Raw genomic sequence first — 19,055 nt, 5'->3', positions numbered from 1 at the left:
ACGGAACCTGTTACATTATGCTGGCTTGCAAAGTGAGGTGCAATTCCTATTGAAATCCAGCCAGAGTAAGGATTTCCAACCTTGTGAATTTGTAGGTTATTTTATTTGCTTATGCATTAGTCATACATCATTAAAATGCCATTCAAGTTAAAGTTTAAAGCATGGTATTAAATCAATTCATATCATTTATATTTAATAAAATGTACGTTTAATTGTTCAATCAATGCACATGCAAAAACATAGATATTGAAACAATTCCTAAAATCAACCTGCAATAGAGCATGCTGGGAAATATAATGATGGCAGTGGTTTCAGCTCAGATCTGGTTATTAACGGTCCTGTTTATCATGAAATTGGATGATATTTTAAGGAAACCAGATCAAAGTATGATGTTAATTATTTTTATACATCTCCCGTTTGGTAGGTCTCTTGTGACGTGGTTTTCAGCAGCACCGATGGATGTGCTGACTTGACAACTGCGTTTAAGTTTTGAACGATCCGTCCCCTCTTTTGTTCCATGCTGGCTGAAGACCTAGCTAGCCAGTAACTAGTTAACGCCAGACACAGATGAAAGGGGAAACACAGTATAAGTATCTTCGCCACAGATGAATAGGGTCAACTTTTAAATTATATTTGCTAACACCCTACAGTCAAATGTTGGCACCAGTAGAGTAGCTATCTAGCTATGTAAACCATATCCCTCTGTAAGCACACCTTCTCCTATGTTGGTTACAAGGCAGTACTTATTTAAATAAGGCAAATATCATGTTACCATTAGTGTATTAAAATGTGAGTTAGGGTGATGTCACCCTATCCCCTTAATAAAACTGCCTCCTGAATCCAAGTGTTTGACATGGGGAAGGGGACCAGTAACTTTATGATCAAACTTTGTAGAAGCAACATTCATTTTTCATATTTTGGTCATCATTATTTTATCTGGTTTCATCCAAATATCATCCAATTTAATAAAAACATGATTTTTACTGTTCATGACCTTTAAGGTAAGGGTTATGGTTGAGGTTTGGGTTAAGGATCCTGTATAGCGTCTACGATATGGAAATGTTAGCCTATTCTGATAATACAACACTGCCCCCTTGTGTCTGAATAACAGACTTATCAGCAGAGTAAATTCCAATAGCATACATATTGCAATATAAAACGGGGCTTTGAACAGAATGAAAATATCCAGAAATGCAATGTTGATGACTATGCAACATTTTATTTAGGCTCCAATTGGTTGATTACATTTTTTTTTGTTAAACATAGTTGGAAAGAACATATATAATGTGCATTTATTTCCATGGTAAGACATTACTCACATGAAGGAATGATCTTGACCTGGGATTAAATAATTACACTGATAAAGTAATTGATAGAGATTGTGCTTTATAGTAGCGCTATTTCATGGGCAATGCGTGCTATTGGGTTCCTTAATGTTAATCACTTGTCAATAAAAACAAACTTGTCTGGTGTCCTCAGGAAGAAAATTACAATGATATACCGTTGTTTAGGATGTGACAGTGAAAAAAAGTCTACAATTTTGATATTACAAAACCCCTCATACAAAGAGCTAAAAGGTTAAAATAACAAAATTACATAATAGTCCAAAACAAACCTTTTATACAATTGCTGTAAGACTACAACATAATACCACAGTCAAATAAGAATCATATAAATAAAGTGTAATTAAAAAGTAGTGTAAGAATGATTTAATACAAAGCCTTGATTTAGACAGTTTGAAATAAGATGTTGGTGTTCTTCTTTATCCTGATGGTATTCCTTTTGTGAGTGGGATCTGGAAATGGCACAATACAAATGACAAGTTGCAATCGTTCAAACACTTCTCTATGGCACTAGTCAAGAAGAAACATTGCATTCTTCAGGTAAACGCTATTTAGCAAAAACACACCTGATTTTTAAACGAAAGGTCAAAGAGTGAAACAAGTACGGCACTAACACACCTGATTCAACTAATCATGGTCTTCAGTCTGGATGTTGATCATTTGAATCAGGTGTGTTAATGCTGGGCGGGAACAAAAGCATGCACGCCCAGTAGCTCTATAGGACCGGTGTTGGAGAAAAAACGGTAACTTGGATCTTACTCGGCTTCATACATATCTTCATGCAGTGTCTCTTGAAGACAAAGTTGTTCTTGCTGCCCCCACAGCCCCTGTTACGCAACCAATGACATCTCTTTGTCTTGGGGTTGTACACATATCTCCTTTCCGTTCTCCTCTCCTCTCTGTCACACGTCGTGCCCTTGTCAATGGTACTGAGACAGAACTCTGGAGGACTGAAGTCTGAAATAATTACAAAAAGGCAATAGTAAACTGAAATGACGTACAACAAATGACTCCATAATACCAAAGACACATTTTATAACACTAAAGAAAGTGTGTAGGCTACATCACCCATGCAACTCTGATAGAACATACTTTAATAAAAGCATTTTATTTTAGCTTTATGGAAATGAGGTTAATGGTAACCTACTGTAAAAGTGACTACGCACTGGGTACACACTGGCTGAAACAAGGTTATTTCCACACAATTTCAATGAAATTACACTGAACTAACATGGAATAGACATTGAATTGACATCTGTACCCAGTGGGTACTTGATTCTACTACTTTTCTTTTACATTTGGAATTTACCTCAACAAAAGGAAACATTGTTTTTACTACCTCAAGAGTCAAACTGTGGAAAAGCCACAAGATGTCAGCCTTGGGTTACGGGAGTACCGTAGGTATCCTATATCACTTCACTGGAATGACAAATACGAATACAGAAACACTCCTTTCCTGAATTCACTGACCTGGGTGGAATTTTGTAACATGAATCATAGCTACTTGTCTGTGACTGAGGGATGGCAGACTCCCTGTGCCCCTTTTTTACTGTGTTGTGACCTCTGTAACAGACAGTGGTGGTCTGAGTACTCACTCCTCATACACTCCCATTTTAATAGCAGTGAATCAGTGTTACATGGAAGAAGGAGGTGGGAGGAGGTATGGTGGGCGATATGCTGCCTTTATAAGATGTAGTTTGTTTACCTAACTGCTTCTGAAATGGCGCATATAAAAGTACTGTCCCTCTCACCTAGCTATCGCAGTTGCAGCATGGTATGTGTGCAATAGTACACATGAGAAATGACTGCATTCCTGGGTTACAGTACTAACCTGTGGCCTGGTGTTGATGATTCTGCTGCATGTGTGAGGCGCTTAAAGCAAACTCACCTGAAAAAGAGGAAATATTCAGGATTCACATGCTGCTTTCAATATGAGACTGGAGCATGGTGGAGCGTGCATTTCTTCTGCCTTTTACCAGTATTAGAAGTTGTGATACTGTAGTTAACTTAGAAGGAGTTAATATCAACTCACCATGACAGAAGAAATATATACAGTAGCAATTCAGTTCTACAAAAGGTACATGGTGTTGTCATTTCTATTATCTCTATAAAACTTCTCCCTCAGCTTTTTCCTCTCTCCCTCAGAATTCTCTTAAACAGAGCTGACAGGATATCAGCCCTTCCACTTAGTGTCTGTGGTTCATAGTCTTCAGAGACCCCACAACCCTACTTTCCTGTCCCTGCCAATCAGAAGGGCTGACAGAAGGGCAGACTGGCATGCTGGGAAAATGAAAAGTTTCTTGGACAAACAGTTTAATATACTGATGCTATGTACAGTATCATGAACAAGTACTGTAGGGCTACATGCAAAATTAGTGCACAAATGAAACAATTACTTTGTCTGGTTATTGAAACATTAGATCAATATATGGTTATGTTTATAGACATCCATTTTGTTAAATCAGATTAGGCCTGCCTGAAATATCTTTGGTGCTACTGTACAATTAATTGTCTTCTTTAATCAATTACTAGAGCTAACATTTGTTTAAGAAATAAAAATACATAAACATTGTCTTACCAGTTACTTTGACAGGTTGTACATTAGGTTTACTAGTGGGTTTTGGGACGGTGACCTCCAATTTAGGAGTCACATCCAATTTAGGGGCCACATTGGCGTTTTCTGCCATGAAACCAAAACATGGTTAGAGTTTACTTACATAATAAGTTACAGCATATAATAGAAATGTAATATAATACAAACAGTTTAATACTCCATTGTTAAAACCTGTTTACCGAGGAACTATTGTAATATGACATACTGTACAACATACAGAAGTTATTATACTTATGGATTCAGATTTATTAAAAGAGAAAAGTTATTTTGAGCCCAATGAAGATGGATTAAGGATTCTGATACAGAAGGAAAATGTAATTATCTTTGAGTTGTCGTCAATATTGTTTTTTTACATTGTTTGTCCATTTATATTAACACAGACTGCCAGCTAGCGTTGGTCACAGTAGAACAATTTATCCGTTATTTTCTTTGACAAATGCAGTAAATAAATGAATTTAAATTCATTGAAATCGGACTAAAATAATTAACTATGCTCAAAAGGCCAAAAAACCCGATCTAAATGCAAAATGAAGATGAAGCATGACTTGATGGTTTGAAAAAAATCCATCAACAAGATCATTTGCAAGGTAGAGCAATATCGACTGGGCAGCTACATTGAAATGATTTATCTCCTGTGGGTATTTGGTCTTTTAAAAAGGTATGACTGCCTAAAAGCCCAGGCATCACAAAAATGACATAAATGCACTTTGGAGAAGTAATATACTCCCCTAGCACATTTCTATTAAAAGAAGCCTTGACAGTGCTGCAAGTCCAAACCTTTTTCCTTACATTTGAAAATATTGATTAGCCTCACTGATCAAATCTTTCTTGCAAACCATATGATTGGTTAGTCCCTTTTAGACTACTTGGGTGTAATGCAGTGTTTTGAAGGGCAGTTTGATGCCGATGCACTACCTGGGTTCTGGCACCTGGCCTGGCACGCTTTCATACTCTTGAAGTTATTGGCGTTGCCGAAGCAGCCTCCGTAGTAGAAGTGCTTGCACTCCTGGCTCTGGCTGTCAAAGAAGTAGCGCGTCACCAGACCTCGGCATGGCCCCGGAGCCTCATCCAGGTGACAGGGACTCTTGTCAGCTGGAGAGAGATGGACAAAGAGAGATGGAGAGGGCAGAGAGAGAGAAAGAACATTATTGAAAAACTGAAAAGGGGAGAAATGGGTACTAGCTACTGGGTCATTTGAGAAATGGGTACTAGCTACTGGGTCATTTGAAAAGTTGATAGCTGGGAAATGTGAAAAAAAGTGCAGTAGAGGGAATGGGCTACTGAGACATCCTGTTCACTGAAATCAAATACAAATCTACACTAAGGACCCTTGGCACCCAGTCAATTGATTTCAAGGGAAATTGTGAATAATAGAAAAAAAGTGGTGGCACTAAAACTGGAGTGCTAGAGAGACTGACTGAAAAGATGGAGCAAGGAAGAGAGAGAAGACATACTTAGGCACGGAGGAAGATAGTGTGGGCTGCTGACACAGTCATGAATAGATAGATGTAAAATAGATGTGGCGAGAAAGAGGAATTGACTGGAGACAGAAAAAGAAAGAGAGAGAGAGCGAGAGAGAGAGGGGAAAGTGGAGGTAAGAAAAATACACCACATTACATTGAGGAGAAATGGATTTGCAGAGATGCTGAGTTGAAAATCTTACTGGAGCCATAGTCAAATGCTCTAGTGTCGATGAAGCATGTGATAAGAACTAAGCAGATACAGTGCATTCGGAAAGTATTCAGACTCCTTGACTACTTCCACCTTTTGTTACATTACAGCCTTATTCTAAAATGGATTAAATAGTATTTTCCTCTCATCAATCTACACACAATGCCCCATAATGACAAAGCAAAAACTGGCTAAGAAAAAAAATTAAAATTGATAAAAATAAAAATCTTAAATATCACATTTACATAAGCATTCCGACCCTTTACTAAGTACTTTGTTGAATCACCTTTGGCAGCAATTACTCCGAGTCTTTTGGGGTATGACGCTACAAGCTTGGCACACCTGTATATGGGGAGTTTCTCCCAATCTTCTCTGCAGATCCTCTCAAGCTCTGTCAGGCTGGATGGGGAGCATCGCTGCACAGCTATTTTCAGGTCTCTCCAGAGATGTTTGATCGGGTTCATGTCCAGGCTCTGGCTGGGACACTCAAGGACATTTAGAGACTTGTCCCGAAACCACTACTGCGTTGTCTTGGCTGTGTGCTTAGGGTCTACAGTGTCAAGAAAAAGTATGTGAACCCTTTGGAATTACCGGGATTTCTGCATAAATTGGTCATCAAATGTTATCTGATCACAAGTCACAACTATAGACAAACATAGCGTGCTTAAACTAATAACACACAAATTATAGTATTTTCTTGTCTATATTGAATACATAATTTAAACATTCACAGTGTAGGTTGGAAAAAGTATATGTGAACCCCTAGGCTAATGACTTCTCCAGAAGCTAATTGGAGTCAGGAGTCAGCTAACCTGGAGTCCAATCAATGAGACAAGATTGGAGATGTTGGTTAGAGCTGCCTTGCCCTTTAAAAAACACTCACAAATTTTGTTTGCTATTCACAAGAAGCATTGCCTGATGTGAACTATGCCTCGAACAAAAGAGATCTCCGAAGACCTAAGATTAAGAATTGTTGGCTTGCATGAAGCTGGAAAGGGTTGCAAAAGTATCTCTAAAAGCCTTGATGTTCAGTCCATCAGTCCACGGTAAGACAAATTGTCTATAAATGGAGAAAGTTCAGAACAGTTACTACTCTCCCTAGGAGTAGCCGTCCTGCAAAGACGACTGCAAGAGCACATACTCAATGAGGTTAAGAAGAATCCTAGAGTATTAGCTAAAGACATACAGAAATCTTTAGAACATGCTAACATCTCTGTTGACGAGTCTACGATACGTTAAACACTAAACAAGAATGGTGTTCATGGGAGGACACCACGGAAGAAGCCACTGCTGTCCAAAAAAAAAACATTGCTGCAAGTCTGAAGTTTGCAAAAGTGCACCTGGATGTTCCACAGCACTACTGGCAAAATATTCTGTGGACAGATGAAACTACAGTTGAGTTGTTTGGAAGGAACACACAACACTATGTGTTGAGGAAAAAAAGGCACAGCACACCAACATCAAAACCTCATCCCAACTGTAAAGTATGGTGGAGGGAGCATCATGCTTTGGGGCTGCTTTGCTGCCTCAGGGCCTGGACAGCTTGCCATCATTGACGGAAAAATGAATTCCCAAGTTTATCAACACATTTTGCAGGAGAATGTAAGGCTATCTGTCCGCCAATTGAAGCTCAACAGAAGTTGGGTGATGCAACAGGACAACGACCCAAAACACAGAAGTAAATCAACAACAGAATGGCTTCAAAAGAAGAAAATATGCCTTCTGGAGTGGCCCAGTCAGAGTCCTGATCTCAACCCAATTGCGATGCTGTGGCTTTACCCCCTGACGAGCAGTTCACACCAGACATCCCAAGAATACTGCTGAACTGAAATGGTTTTGTAAAGAGGAATGGTCCAAAATTCCTCCTGACCGATGTGCGGGTATGATCCACAACTAAAGAAAATGTTTGCTTGAGGTTATTGCTGCCAAAGGAGGGTCAACCAGTTATTAAATCAAAGGGTTCACATACTTTTTACACCCTGCACTGTGAATGTTTACACGGTGTGTTCAATGAAGACATGAAAACATATAATTGTTTGTGTGTTATTAGTTTAAGCAGACTGTGTTTGTCTATTGTTGTGACCTAGATGAAGATTAGATCAAATTTTATGACCAATTTATGCAGAAATCTAGATATTTCCAAGGGGTTCACATACTTTTTCTTGCCACTGTGTCCTGTTGGAAGGTGAACCTCCGCACCAGTCTGAGGTCCTGAGCGCTCTAGAGCAGGTTTTCATAAAGGATTTCTCTGTACTTTGCTCCTTTCAACCTACCCTCAATCCTGACTAGTCTCCCAGTCCCTGCCGCTGAAAAACATCCCCACATGATGCTACCACCACCATGCTTCACCGTAGGGATGGTGCCAGGTTTCTTCCAGACGTAGATTGATGAAGAAAAATATATAATTTTATCCATTTTAGAATAAGACTGTAACGTAACAAAATATGGAAAAAGGGAAGGGGTCTGAATACTTTCCGAATTCACTGTATATCATTAATGCGATTTCGATGTTTGAGTTGCTTTGTGTATCACCAACTTTGTTTGAGATTATATTACTGCAACACTGCTCACTGCATCCAAGTTACTTGACATAGGCGTTTCAAAGAGCTGTCAGTCAAGGCGAGCTCAAAAATATAAGCTCCCTGCCCACTCAGCCTGTCTTTTCAAACTTCCTGGTAGTTAGCCATGAGAGAAAAAGTAATTTTCAGAATGACTGTTCAGGACCCTTAACATTTTTAAGAACTGTTTGTTTACGTACGCCATTCAAACTGGAACAACCATTTCAGTAAGGGATGCAAAAAAATCTAACTGATTGGATTAGTTTAGAAAAGGTATGTTATTTATCTTTATGAAGCATAAGATAAAATCAATCAATCAATCGACATGCAAAAACAATTAAAAAAAAATCTGCAGTAGAGCATGCTAGAAATATGACAATGATGGGTGTGGTTTTGATTCAACTATGGTTAACACCAAGAGTGGGGTTATGTTACACCAATGAGTGGTTTTGGTTCAATGTGCTGCGTATGAGGTGCATGCCCTTGTATTAGAGTAAAACTAGGCCTTCAAAGTAAGGCCTTATGAAACACTTTTGGTATTGTGTTGCAATATATAATTATAATTTTTTTTATGTTAACATTCACTTAGGATCTCATTTAGTGAAGTCCATTTGACCCAAAAAGTGATGAATGCAACAACCATGTCTCTGTCACTAACAAATAGACATGGGTGGTAACTCTACAATTCACTCGAAAGTTAAGGCACTCTGGGAAATATTCAAATAGGTTTTACACTAAACCAGTGGTTCCCAACTCCAGTCCTCGATTACTCCTAAGCGTACACATTTTTATTGTAGCCCTGGACAAGTACACCTGATTCAAATTGTCAACTAATCCTCAGGCCCTCAATACAACAAAACTGTGTGCTGTTGGGGGTACTCGAGGACCGGAGTTGGAAACCACTGCACTAAGTAGGTGCATGTTTTGGTTTTGTCCTAGCACTACACAGCTGATTCAAATAATCATCAGCATTTCATAATTTTAAATCAGCTGTGTAGTGTTAGGGGGAAAAAATAGTGATGTTACGTTTGATACCAGAGTGATGAGGCATGCGTCGAAATTATGAAATTTGAAGCAGTATCCCGATGCTTATATGACTTTATTAGAAGCATGTGATGAATGACATCCAAAGATTACATTTTGCCGAACAACCACCTAATTGGTTTAGTATTGGTTTCGGTAGAAGACAATAAGGCTGTCCTGCGTGTGTGACGTCATCTATAATAATTTTAAATTATTTTTTTCACCAGCAGGTACCACTAGTGTAAACAATGTTGCTCAAAGCCTCGCGTAATGAACCTATTTGACACAATTGGCTGGAAATGCTCAATGGCTTCAGGAAGCTTAGTTTCCCCATCACTAGCAAAAACCAAACCGTTCACCCCTTGGGGTCCCGAGGACCGAGTTTGGGAAACGCTGGAGTATATGGTCCCACTCTTTCAGTGTTATTTAACACTGACTAATTTGCTGTGCACGTAGCCAATCAGCCAACAGCGTCATTGTCCCAGTCTTGCCAATAGATTTGGCTGATAGTTTAATAGAAAAACATCCACATTTCTTTGAAATGGCACTGTGTGCATTATGGGAATGTGTTTGTGAGTAAATGTTTGGTCTGACAGTCTTATCAAAGTGAAAACAATGATAGCGTTCCTCCCAAAACCATAAAGCACTAAAACTATATTGCTAATTTTAACAGTAAGTAGTTCCCAGTGTCATATCATATATCATTCAATAAAACCTGCATTCCAAAGCAACTACGTCAACGATGTCATTGCGTTCATTGTCTCAAAGATAATGTCTAATCTATTTTGATACACTGGTAACATGGCTGATGATTGTCTTGAAGAGGACTCAAACCAATAATATAGTAACCAGGGAATAAGTTGACCAGGGAACAAGGTAAAGCAAGTACAAACTACAAAAGGTACATATCCGAACAAAAATGTGTATGCTTGCTTCAGGTGCAAAAAAAAAAAAAAAAAAACAAGTGTCGCTCTGAATATGCAGAATGATTCCTGGTAGAAAAAGGAAGCATTTTTCACATATCAACAGTCATATTTTCACATTTGACCTGCAGAGAAATCAGAGAAAGGGTCCAACCACTCACCAGACACCAGGCACATTCCCTCACACGCTTCCAAGGTCTCAAAATTGTTGGCGTTGCCTCTGCAGCCACCGAACTCGAAGGACTCACAGCGGCCCGTGTCAATTTCGAAATAGAAGCGCTCCTTTAACGTCTTGCAGGGCCCTACATCCTTCTTTAGGGCACACAACTCGTGGAAAATGAAGAGCTCGGGCTGGGCTCCATCTGCTATGAAAGGAAGAAAGCCAAAGTTGGCATACAGTCATGCACAGATTCACAGAATTCATGGAAATGCTCTGTTGTAATTTAGGTCATCGCTGTGCTTTAACCTGAGGCTTTGGACTAGATTAGAACTTCTCTCTGGTACATTCCAAACGACTCCAATTTTAGTAGTTCAAGACCCCTTGTTGCGTTCAGATAAATTATTTGACATTACAGCCTCGCTGGTAACTCTCAACAATCCTGAATAGAATTCAACATGTACAGAATTCTCAAGAAATGCACCTAATTAGACGGACTTCCGGTAAGTGCACTCAACAACAAAACCCTAAAAAGTATAGCTGTGACTTTCACGGTGATTTTTAAATGCATTCCACCAAACGCACATACCACGTGTTCTACAAAACACGGGAACAGATGACTTGGAATAATATCAAAACACTGTAGCATCTTCACAGCAAGCCATCAAGATGTTAAATCACCATCTCAGTCTGGGGCTAGATTCAGCCCGTTGTGAAAGTACCGTTCCTTCAGATCAGGGATGATGGGGGGGGGGGGGGGACAGCCTGCTTTACAGTGGTTGGATCACACGCTGGATGACTGTTGACGTTTGACATGTTTCGATATAAAATAGAGGGGTATCGATCTTGATTGTCACATTGCAGTTGTTTGAATCATTATATGTGTGACCAGCTGTATATGATAGAAGGTAGCCTTAAGGCAAACAGAGGGGCTGTCACGGTTGTCGTCTGTGAATGAGGACCAAAATGCAGCAGGTACGTGAATGCTCATCTTGATTTTTTAATTATCTTCAAAAATGAACATACAAAATAAGAAAAACGAAAAACGAACAACTAACAAACAGTCTGGCAAAGCAAAGCTCAACACAGAACAATCACCCACCAATCACACACACAAACACACCCTAATATATGGGACTCTCAATCAAAGGCAGATAGACAACACCTGCCTTCAACTGAGAGTCCCAACCCCAATTAACCAAACATAGAAACACACACACCAGACTAACCATAGAATACAAACACATAGACCATCAACCAAAAACCCGGAAATACTAAATCAAACACCCTTTACACAAACACACCACCCCGAACCACATAAAACAAATACCCTCTGCCACGTCCTGACCAAACTACAAAAACAATTAACCTTATACTGGCCAGGACGTGACAGTACCCCCCCCTTAAAGGTGCTACCCCAGAAGCACCTTAACAAAAAATAACCCCAAGCAACACCAAAAAAAAATCCCCTTTTCTAAAGGGAGGGAAGGGAGGGTGGCTGCCGTCAACGACGGCACTGTGCTACACCCCCCCTCCCCAACCCACCTATTTCTGGAGGTGGCTCCGGCCGTTCCAGGCTGTCGGGGCAGTCTGGCCACTCGGGACGTTCAGGGCAGTCTGGCCACTCCGGCAGTTCAGCGCAGTCTGGCCACTCCGGCAGTTCAGCGCAGTCTGGCCTCTCCGGCAGTTCAGCGCAGTCTGGCCTCTCCGGCAGTTCAGCGCAGTCTGGCCTCTCCGGCAGTTCAGCGCAGTCTGGCCTCTCCGGCAGTTCAGCGCAGTCTGGCCTCTCCGGCAGTTCAGCGCAGTCTGGCCTCTCCGGCAGTTCAGCGCAGTCTGGCCTCTCCGGCAGTTCAGCGCAGTCTGGCCTCTCCGGCAGTTCAGTGCAGGCGGGCAGCTCTGGCGACGACTGTCACCCAGACAGCCTGCTTTACAGTGGTTGGATCACTTAACCTTCAACATCCTGATCTTCATCTGCCAAAAGGGACTGGGTTTTCCTTTTCCACACATTGTAGATCAGGTTAGTTGGCCCCTCTGTTTGCCTTAAGGCTACCTTCTATCATATACAGCTGGTCACACACATGTCAAACGTCAACAGTCATCCAGCGTGTGTCGCTTTGTTTGTGAGGGTTGTTTTGATAGCAAACAGCCTGACAACTAATAATTGCTGCAGGATTCTATGCCCAGCAACACCTGCAGACTCCACAACCCCACCACGTTGCTCAGGCCCCAGCCAGGCCCACAGCAGGTCAGCTGTCTTAACAAATACCCTCTCGCCAGCCTGCTGCTAATGAGAACACAGGCGTGGCATTCCAATCTGCCACCTCTTCCACGGATACAATTCCTTCTTGTAACGAGGCCAGGAACACTAATCAAATACGCAAACCTCTGGGTTTATGGCGGTTTGATTTTGCAGGGGAGATTAAATGTTTTCAGAGTATGACTCCAGATATTTTTATTCACATTTCTTTGTCCGGGCAGATAACCAGAGAGCGAAGCGGCCCTTCCAGGGGATAATTACACAGCAGGCAAGCAATCCACATTCTGTCTTCGTCTCTGTACCACTTTAGCTGTGTAAACATGTATCTGTCCTTAGACTCCCTAAACAAACTGCACAGGGCAGTAACGACAAGTTCATGCTTTGTCTTTCCCTCAAAGCCCACACAGCACCACCCTGGGTGCAACAGGAGTCACTTCGCTTGTCAGTCCTAAGATCTACGAAAAGTAAAAGAGGGGAAAAAGTGACTGCTCATTTGTTCCACCGTGCTTGTTTTAAGTGGATACTGGGAAAACAGCTTTTTTTTTTCACAGACGTGTAATAAGCGAGGACAAGTCTTCCCAAAGAGGAAAGAGAAAACAGCATGTTCCTATTGATTTTATCTGCCTGGTGAGGCCAAGAGAAATACAGTACAACAGACAGTATGTATTTCCTTCACTTATTGTCCAATGTCCAGCCTTGCTAATGTGGGCCATCCAAAAAAACAACACTCCTAGAGACAACCGTATCGCCTCAAATGTTGGGGAACTAAAAACTTGATCTGAATAAAAAAGAAAATCATTGTTATTGCACCAGAGACTATTTTCCATAAAATTATGATCTTAGAAACTTGAAAAAGTTAGCCTTGGTGCACAGTAACTGTAAACAAGTTGTGTTCCACCTAATCAAACTATTCATTATTTGAAATAAAACAGAATTGGACATATTGTGAAAATCAAGTGAAACTTCACCAAAAGACCTCATTTGACAGTACAGTGCATACATAAGTTATTTTTCAGACCCCTTCTCATTTCTCCCCTTCCACCCTCCCTCCCTCTCAAAGTATGTCTGCATCTCAAGAGTGGACCAATGTGCCCTTGCACTGAATGCCAATGAGTTGGGGCTATTTATGTTCATCTTCCCACAATACATCAACAAAAGCCTGGTTGACGCCAACCAATTGATCAGCGTTTTCAGCTCACCCCAATACATGTACTGTAGAGCCTGGCACAATAAGTACCAACACATTTTTGGCCTCTACATTTGGATAATGAGCTGAATTACTCAACACTGGTGGTGTGCCTAACTTCTTGGTAACGAAGAAAACGGGCAGGTTGCCCCGATTAGAGGCTCAGTCGTAGCTTGTTTAGAGAAATGTCAGGGGGAAGGCAGCGTTAATGTCATTGAGATAGGAGACTTGACATTTGTCAGGCCTGAAAAACAAACATAATTCAAGACCAACAATGTGAGGGCATACTATATTATAATCCCATAAGATGATTAATTGAAGAAGACAAATTGGATTGGTTTAAAAGGTGTGTCCAAGTGATTGTTCCAAGTAGTCCCAAGTCCAAGTTAGTCACCATTATCAAAGCAAAATGAATCGTGTGGATGAAGACGTAAGTCTAACTGTAATGTCAAGAAGTAAGGGTAGGTCAACTGATAGTAACATGAGTCAGCGATTATGTCGCCCTTATGATGGAGGGTTCAAGTGTCACCACAATTTATTTACGTGACCAAATGTTGGAAGAGAGGTTTTCATCCTAGTCATAAGGTATGCAAAGTTGGGTGAGATCACTGTAATGACAGTATATAAAGTAAAGGGCACATCATCCCTGGCTGTGCAAACAAAGCCTAATCATTTCCAATGAAATATGAATTTCCAAGATGTAGGGGTTTGGTTCTGCTTTCCCTGTAAGGTTGAGAGAGAGAAGAGAGAGGAGAGAGAGCATGAAGTAGAGAGAGCAAGACAGAAATGGGCAGAGGAGAGGCAGGAAGAGAGGCTCAGAAATACATAGGTGACAAGCACCATTCAACTATGAATCAGAGTATTAGAAAAGGAAGATGATACAGAATGATACAAGGAGATTGATAGATAACGGTGATGACAGAAGACGAGTCATGGCTCCTTGAGAAAATCTCACACAAATTAAAGGATACCTTTCAGAGGCGACTAATTATGACCTCATAATCACAAGCATCCTGTGGTTGCTATAGAAGAAGGATCTCACTTCACATGACAGATAAAAGATGCCTCAAGCACTTTCCAAACGAGACCAAAAAAAAAAACAGATCAAAGGAGCCTGGGTGAAGTGTTTTCTACATGAAGTACACTGTTACCACTTCAATTCATATTAAGTGCTTGGCTCTACAAGAGGCTCTCAGAAAAGCAAGGTTCATTAGCAGACACCTTAGTGACCGCTAACTTCAAACCCATTCATTTTGATCTCGTTTGCTGGGACTGCAAGCAAAGCCTTGCTTAATTTTCTAAAAGCCTACAACGAAAACCATGATTTTTTTTTTATTAGTGTTGCTCAGACAGTTTCTCTCTCTTCCATAGGGACAACTAGGGATGCAATAACAGACGCATATGTTGTAACTACTTCGCTCAATAACTTATCCCATTTGACGTATTGGGCTTGAGTTTGGATTCAATGTAGGTTGTCTTTAGCGCAACTGCTCTACCATGATATGGCATCTCCAGAAACATCCCTGACGAGGCAGAAAGAGTTATTTGTGACGTCGCTGTCAAGGATGACCAGTGTGTAACCCAAAGGAAGGGACTTGGATGACACTAGTCGATGAGTATCTCCTGTGGAAATTGAATATTCTACATTCGTAAGGACATTGATAAGGGCATATTGAAATCCTTGTTCAACCATAACTATATACTGAACAAAAATATACATGCAACATGTAAAGCGTTGGTCCCATGTTTTATGAGCTGAAATAAACATTCCAAGAAATGTTCCATATGCACAAAAAGCTTATTTCTATAAAAATCTGTTTACATCCCTGTTAGTGAGCATTTCTCCTTTGAAAAGATAATCCATCCACCTGACATGTGTGTAATATCAAGAAGCTTATTAAACAGCATGATCATTACACAGGTGCAACTTGAATTTCTGCACGGTCAGAAACCGTTTCAGAAAAGCTCATCTGCGTGCTTGTCGTCCTCACCTGGGTCTTGACCTAACTGCAGTTTGGAGTCGTAATCGACTTCAGTGGGCAAAAGCTCACCTTCAATAGCCACTGGCACACTGGAGAAGTGTGCCCTTCATGGATGAATCCCGGTTTCAACTGTATCGGGCAGATGATAGATAGCGTGCATGGCATCGTGTGGGCAAGCAGTTTGCTGATGTCAACGTTATGAACAGAGTGCCCCATGGTGGTGGTGGGGTTATGGTATGGGCAGACATAAGCTACGGACAACAAACACAATTGCATTTTATCAATGGCAATTCGAATGCACAGAGATACCGTTATGAGATCCTGAGGCCCATTGTTTTGCCGTTCATCCGTCACCATCACCTCATGTTTCAGCATGATAATGCACGGCCCCATGTCGCAAGGATCTGTACACAATTTCTGGAATCTGAAAATGTCCCAGTTCTTCCATGGCCTGCATAGTCACCAGACATGTCACCCATTGAGCATGCCCGGGATACTCTGGATCGATGTGTACGACAGCATGTTCATGTTCCCACCAATATTCAGCAACTTCGCACAGCTATTGAAGAGGAGTGGGACAACATTCCACAATCAACAGCCTGATCAACTCTATGCGAAGGAGATGTGTCGTGCTGCATGAGGCAAATGGTGGTCACACCAGATACAGACTGGTTTTCTGATCCACAACCTTACCATTTTTTTTTAAGGTATATGTGACCAATAGATGCATATCTGTATTCCCAGTCATTTGAAATCCATAGATTAGGGCCTAATGAATTTATTTAATTTGACTGATTTCCTATGAACTGTAACTTGTAGCATGCTATGTGTTTGCATACAGAGATAGATAGCTGCTGAAATGTAATTAGCATAATAACAAAAAAGTAATAAATTACCATAAATCTGTCAGTTTAAGCTAGAGATGTTTTTTTGCATTGGATGCATCTCAATCCACCGCATCTGCCTATGTCGCACTTCCGCATCTGCGGTGCAAGGTGACAGAGCTAGAGCGGTGTTTGTCAGACCATGAGACATCCTGAAAAATCTTTTTTTTTACTCACAAAATAGTCTGTACACTGCGTGCACAATTATTAGGCAAATTGTATTCCTCGGGATTCATTTTATTGTTGAACAAACACAATGCTCTCAGTCAATCCAAAATGTTATTGAACCTCAAACCTGAATATGTAACAAAGGAAAAGTGAGTTGTGTCTTTCTCAGGGAAATATATACGTGTGCACAATTATTAGGCAACTAAATTACAAGAATAATTTCTCTCAACTCACTTGTTTATTCTCAATTTTTAGAGTAAGTGTAACAGATAAGTAACACAAAATGACAATTATATAATATTTTTGGCCTTTCAAAAATATTCAGTGAGCAATATAGCCACCCTTATTTTCAATAACTGCCATGAGCCTTCCATCCATGGAGTCTGTCAGTTTCTTGATCTGTTCACAATGAATTTTCACTGAAGCAGCAACCACAGCCTCCCAAATGCTGTTCAAAAAGGTGTATTGTCTTCCATCACTGTAAATCTTACGTTTGAGAAGGGCCCACAAGTTCTCAATAGGATTTAAGTCATGTGAGGAAGGGGGCCAGGTCATTATTCAGGCATCTTTGAGGCCCTTGCTGGCTAGCCAAGCAGTGGAGTACGTGGATGCATGTGATGGAGCATTGTCCTGCATAAAGATCATGGCCTTCTAGAATGCTGAGGACTTCTTCCTGTACCACTGTTTGATGAAAGAATCTTCCAGAAACTGGCAGTAGGTTTGGGAGTTGAGTTTCAGTCCATCTTCAACCCAAAAATGTCCAACTACCTCATCCTCAATGATAGCAGCCCATACCAGTACCCCTCCTTCACCTTGCTGGCACCTGACTCAAAGTGGTGCCCTGTGTCCATTACTGATCCAGCCACGGGCCCATCCATTTGGTCCATCAAGAGTCACTTTCATTTCATCTGTCCATAAAACCTTTGAAAAATCTGTCTTCAGGTATTTCTTTGCCCAATCTTGACGCTTCAACTTGTGAATCTTATTCAGTGGTAGTCTTGTTTCGGTCTTCTTGACCTTGGCCATGTCTCTGAGCACTTGACACCTTGTACTTCTGAACACTCCAGGTAGGTTGCCGTTCTGGAATATGGTGGCACTGGAGGATAATGGGTTCCTGGTAGTTTGACGTTTAATTATTCTCAAGTCTTTTGCAGTTAATTTGCGCCTTTTCTTCCCCATGCGTTTTTTGCGCCCCAGTTGACTATTCGCAACAAAATGTTTGAATGTCCGGTGGTCACACCTCAATAGTTTAGCTATTTAAAGAGTGTTGCATCCGTCTGAAAGGCATTTTACATTTTTGGCTTTTCAGTGTCAGTTAAATTTCTTTTTTGGCCCATTTTACCTGAGGTAATGAGGCTGCCTAATAATTATGCACACCTTGAAATAAGGTGTTATTCACTTTCGCCACACCCTCCCTCATTAAACAAATACATATGACATGAAAATGATAAAACCTGTTAAGGATAGGGGGCAGTATTGTCACGTTCGGATGAAAAACGTGCCCAAATTAAATTGCCTCCTACTCAGACTCAGAAGGTAGGATATGCATATTATTAGTAGATTTGGATAGAAAACAGACGCCCATAGGCGACTGAAGGTGCCCGGGTACCAGTTGAAAAAAAATGAATGGAAGTACAGTATATATGGAGACTGTTTAGAGACAAAAATAAAGGGTTAAATACATGAAAAAAAATCTAAAAATGTTTCCTGATCTTTTTAATATCTCTCAGATATTAAAGGGGAGGAGGCTATTTGTTGTTCAATGCATTTGTATGGGCTAGGGCTGACCCCATTTAGTTGACTGGTCGAGTGTTTGGTCGACCAAGTATTTTTTTACTCGAGCAGTTGCATGTAAAAAAAAAAGTTTTTATGGCACATCTTAATTGATGCATGTCTCAGTGCACTAATCCATTGCAGAGGCCGTGACGATGGCACAGCAGTATCACCAGTAGTACCTTTACCGTTAATTCCCATAATTTCTAATCTACAATGTTTATTTGGTAACCATAATTTCTGTTAATGCATTCAAAATATTATTGTTACAGTCTTTTACTGTTCTCATTGTCAGAATGGACACATTGTTTGCAGAAAGCGCACAACCTAGCCTGAATAGTGTAGGGAATCATGGTAGCATCTAAATCGCTGTGAAATATATTTTCAATAACAAAACATTGTTTTTACAGCTGTTTGATGCTGTAAAAATTATATTTGTTGTTATTGAAAATATATTTCACAATGAGTTATGGTACAATGATTAAACTTTTTTTTTATTACAATACAGAAATACCC

At 40.5% G+C, this 19,055-nt stretch overlaps 1 protein-coding gene across 5 annotated transcripts in view; it reads right to left on the bottom strand.

Annotated features, from left to right (window-relative positions):
• Window positions 1-1,199: 1,199 nt before the first annotated feature.
• Window positions 1,200-19,055, bottom strand: part of LOC106581931 (kunitz-type serine protease inhibitor bitisilin-3) — a 43,756-nt gene continuing 25,900 nt past the window's right edge. The window contains exons 2-7 of one of the 5 annotated variants that reach the window (XM_014164435.3): window positions 10,294-10,497; window positions 4,873-5,049; window positions 3,922-4,023; window positions 3,175-3,231; window positions 2,103-2,300; window positions 1,200-1,795 (exon numbers count right to left, since the gene is read on the bottom strand). In XM_014164435.3, coding sequence (XP_014019910.1) covers window positions 1,728-1,795; window positions 2,103-2,300; window positions 3,175-3,231; window positions 3,922-4,023; window positions 4,873-5,049; window positions 10,294-10,497 — 806 coding nt within the window. In that variant the 3' untranslated portion in view covers window positions 1,200-1,727. Of the gene's footprint in view, window positions 2,301-3,174; window positions 3,232-3,921; window positions 4,024-4,872; window positions 5,050-10,293; window positions 10,498-19,055 lie in introns of all 5 variants that reach the window. The other 4 variants (XM_014164436.3, XM_014164437.3, XM_014164438.3 and 1 more) reach the window with 4 other exon arrangements.

This window comes from Salmo salar, chromosome 21 (genome assembly GCF_965601325.2).
Source record: "Salmo salar chromosome 21, fSalSal1, whole genome shotgun sequence".
NCBI lineage: Eukaryota > Metazoa > Chordata > Actinopteri > Salmoniformes > Salmonidae > Salmo > Salmo salar.
Note: the sequence above shows the minus strand (reverse complement) of the source record. Positions and strands in the feature narration are given on the sequence as shown.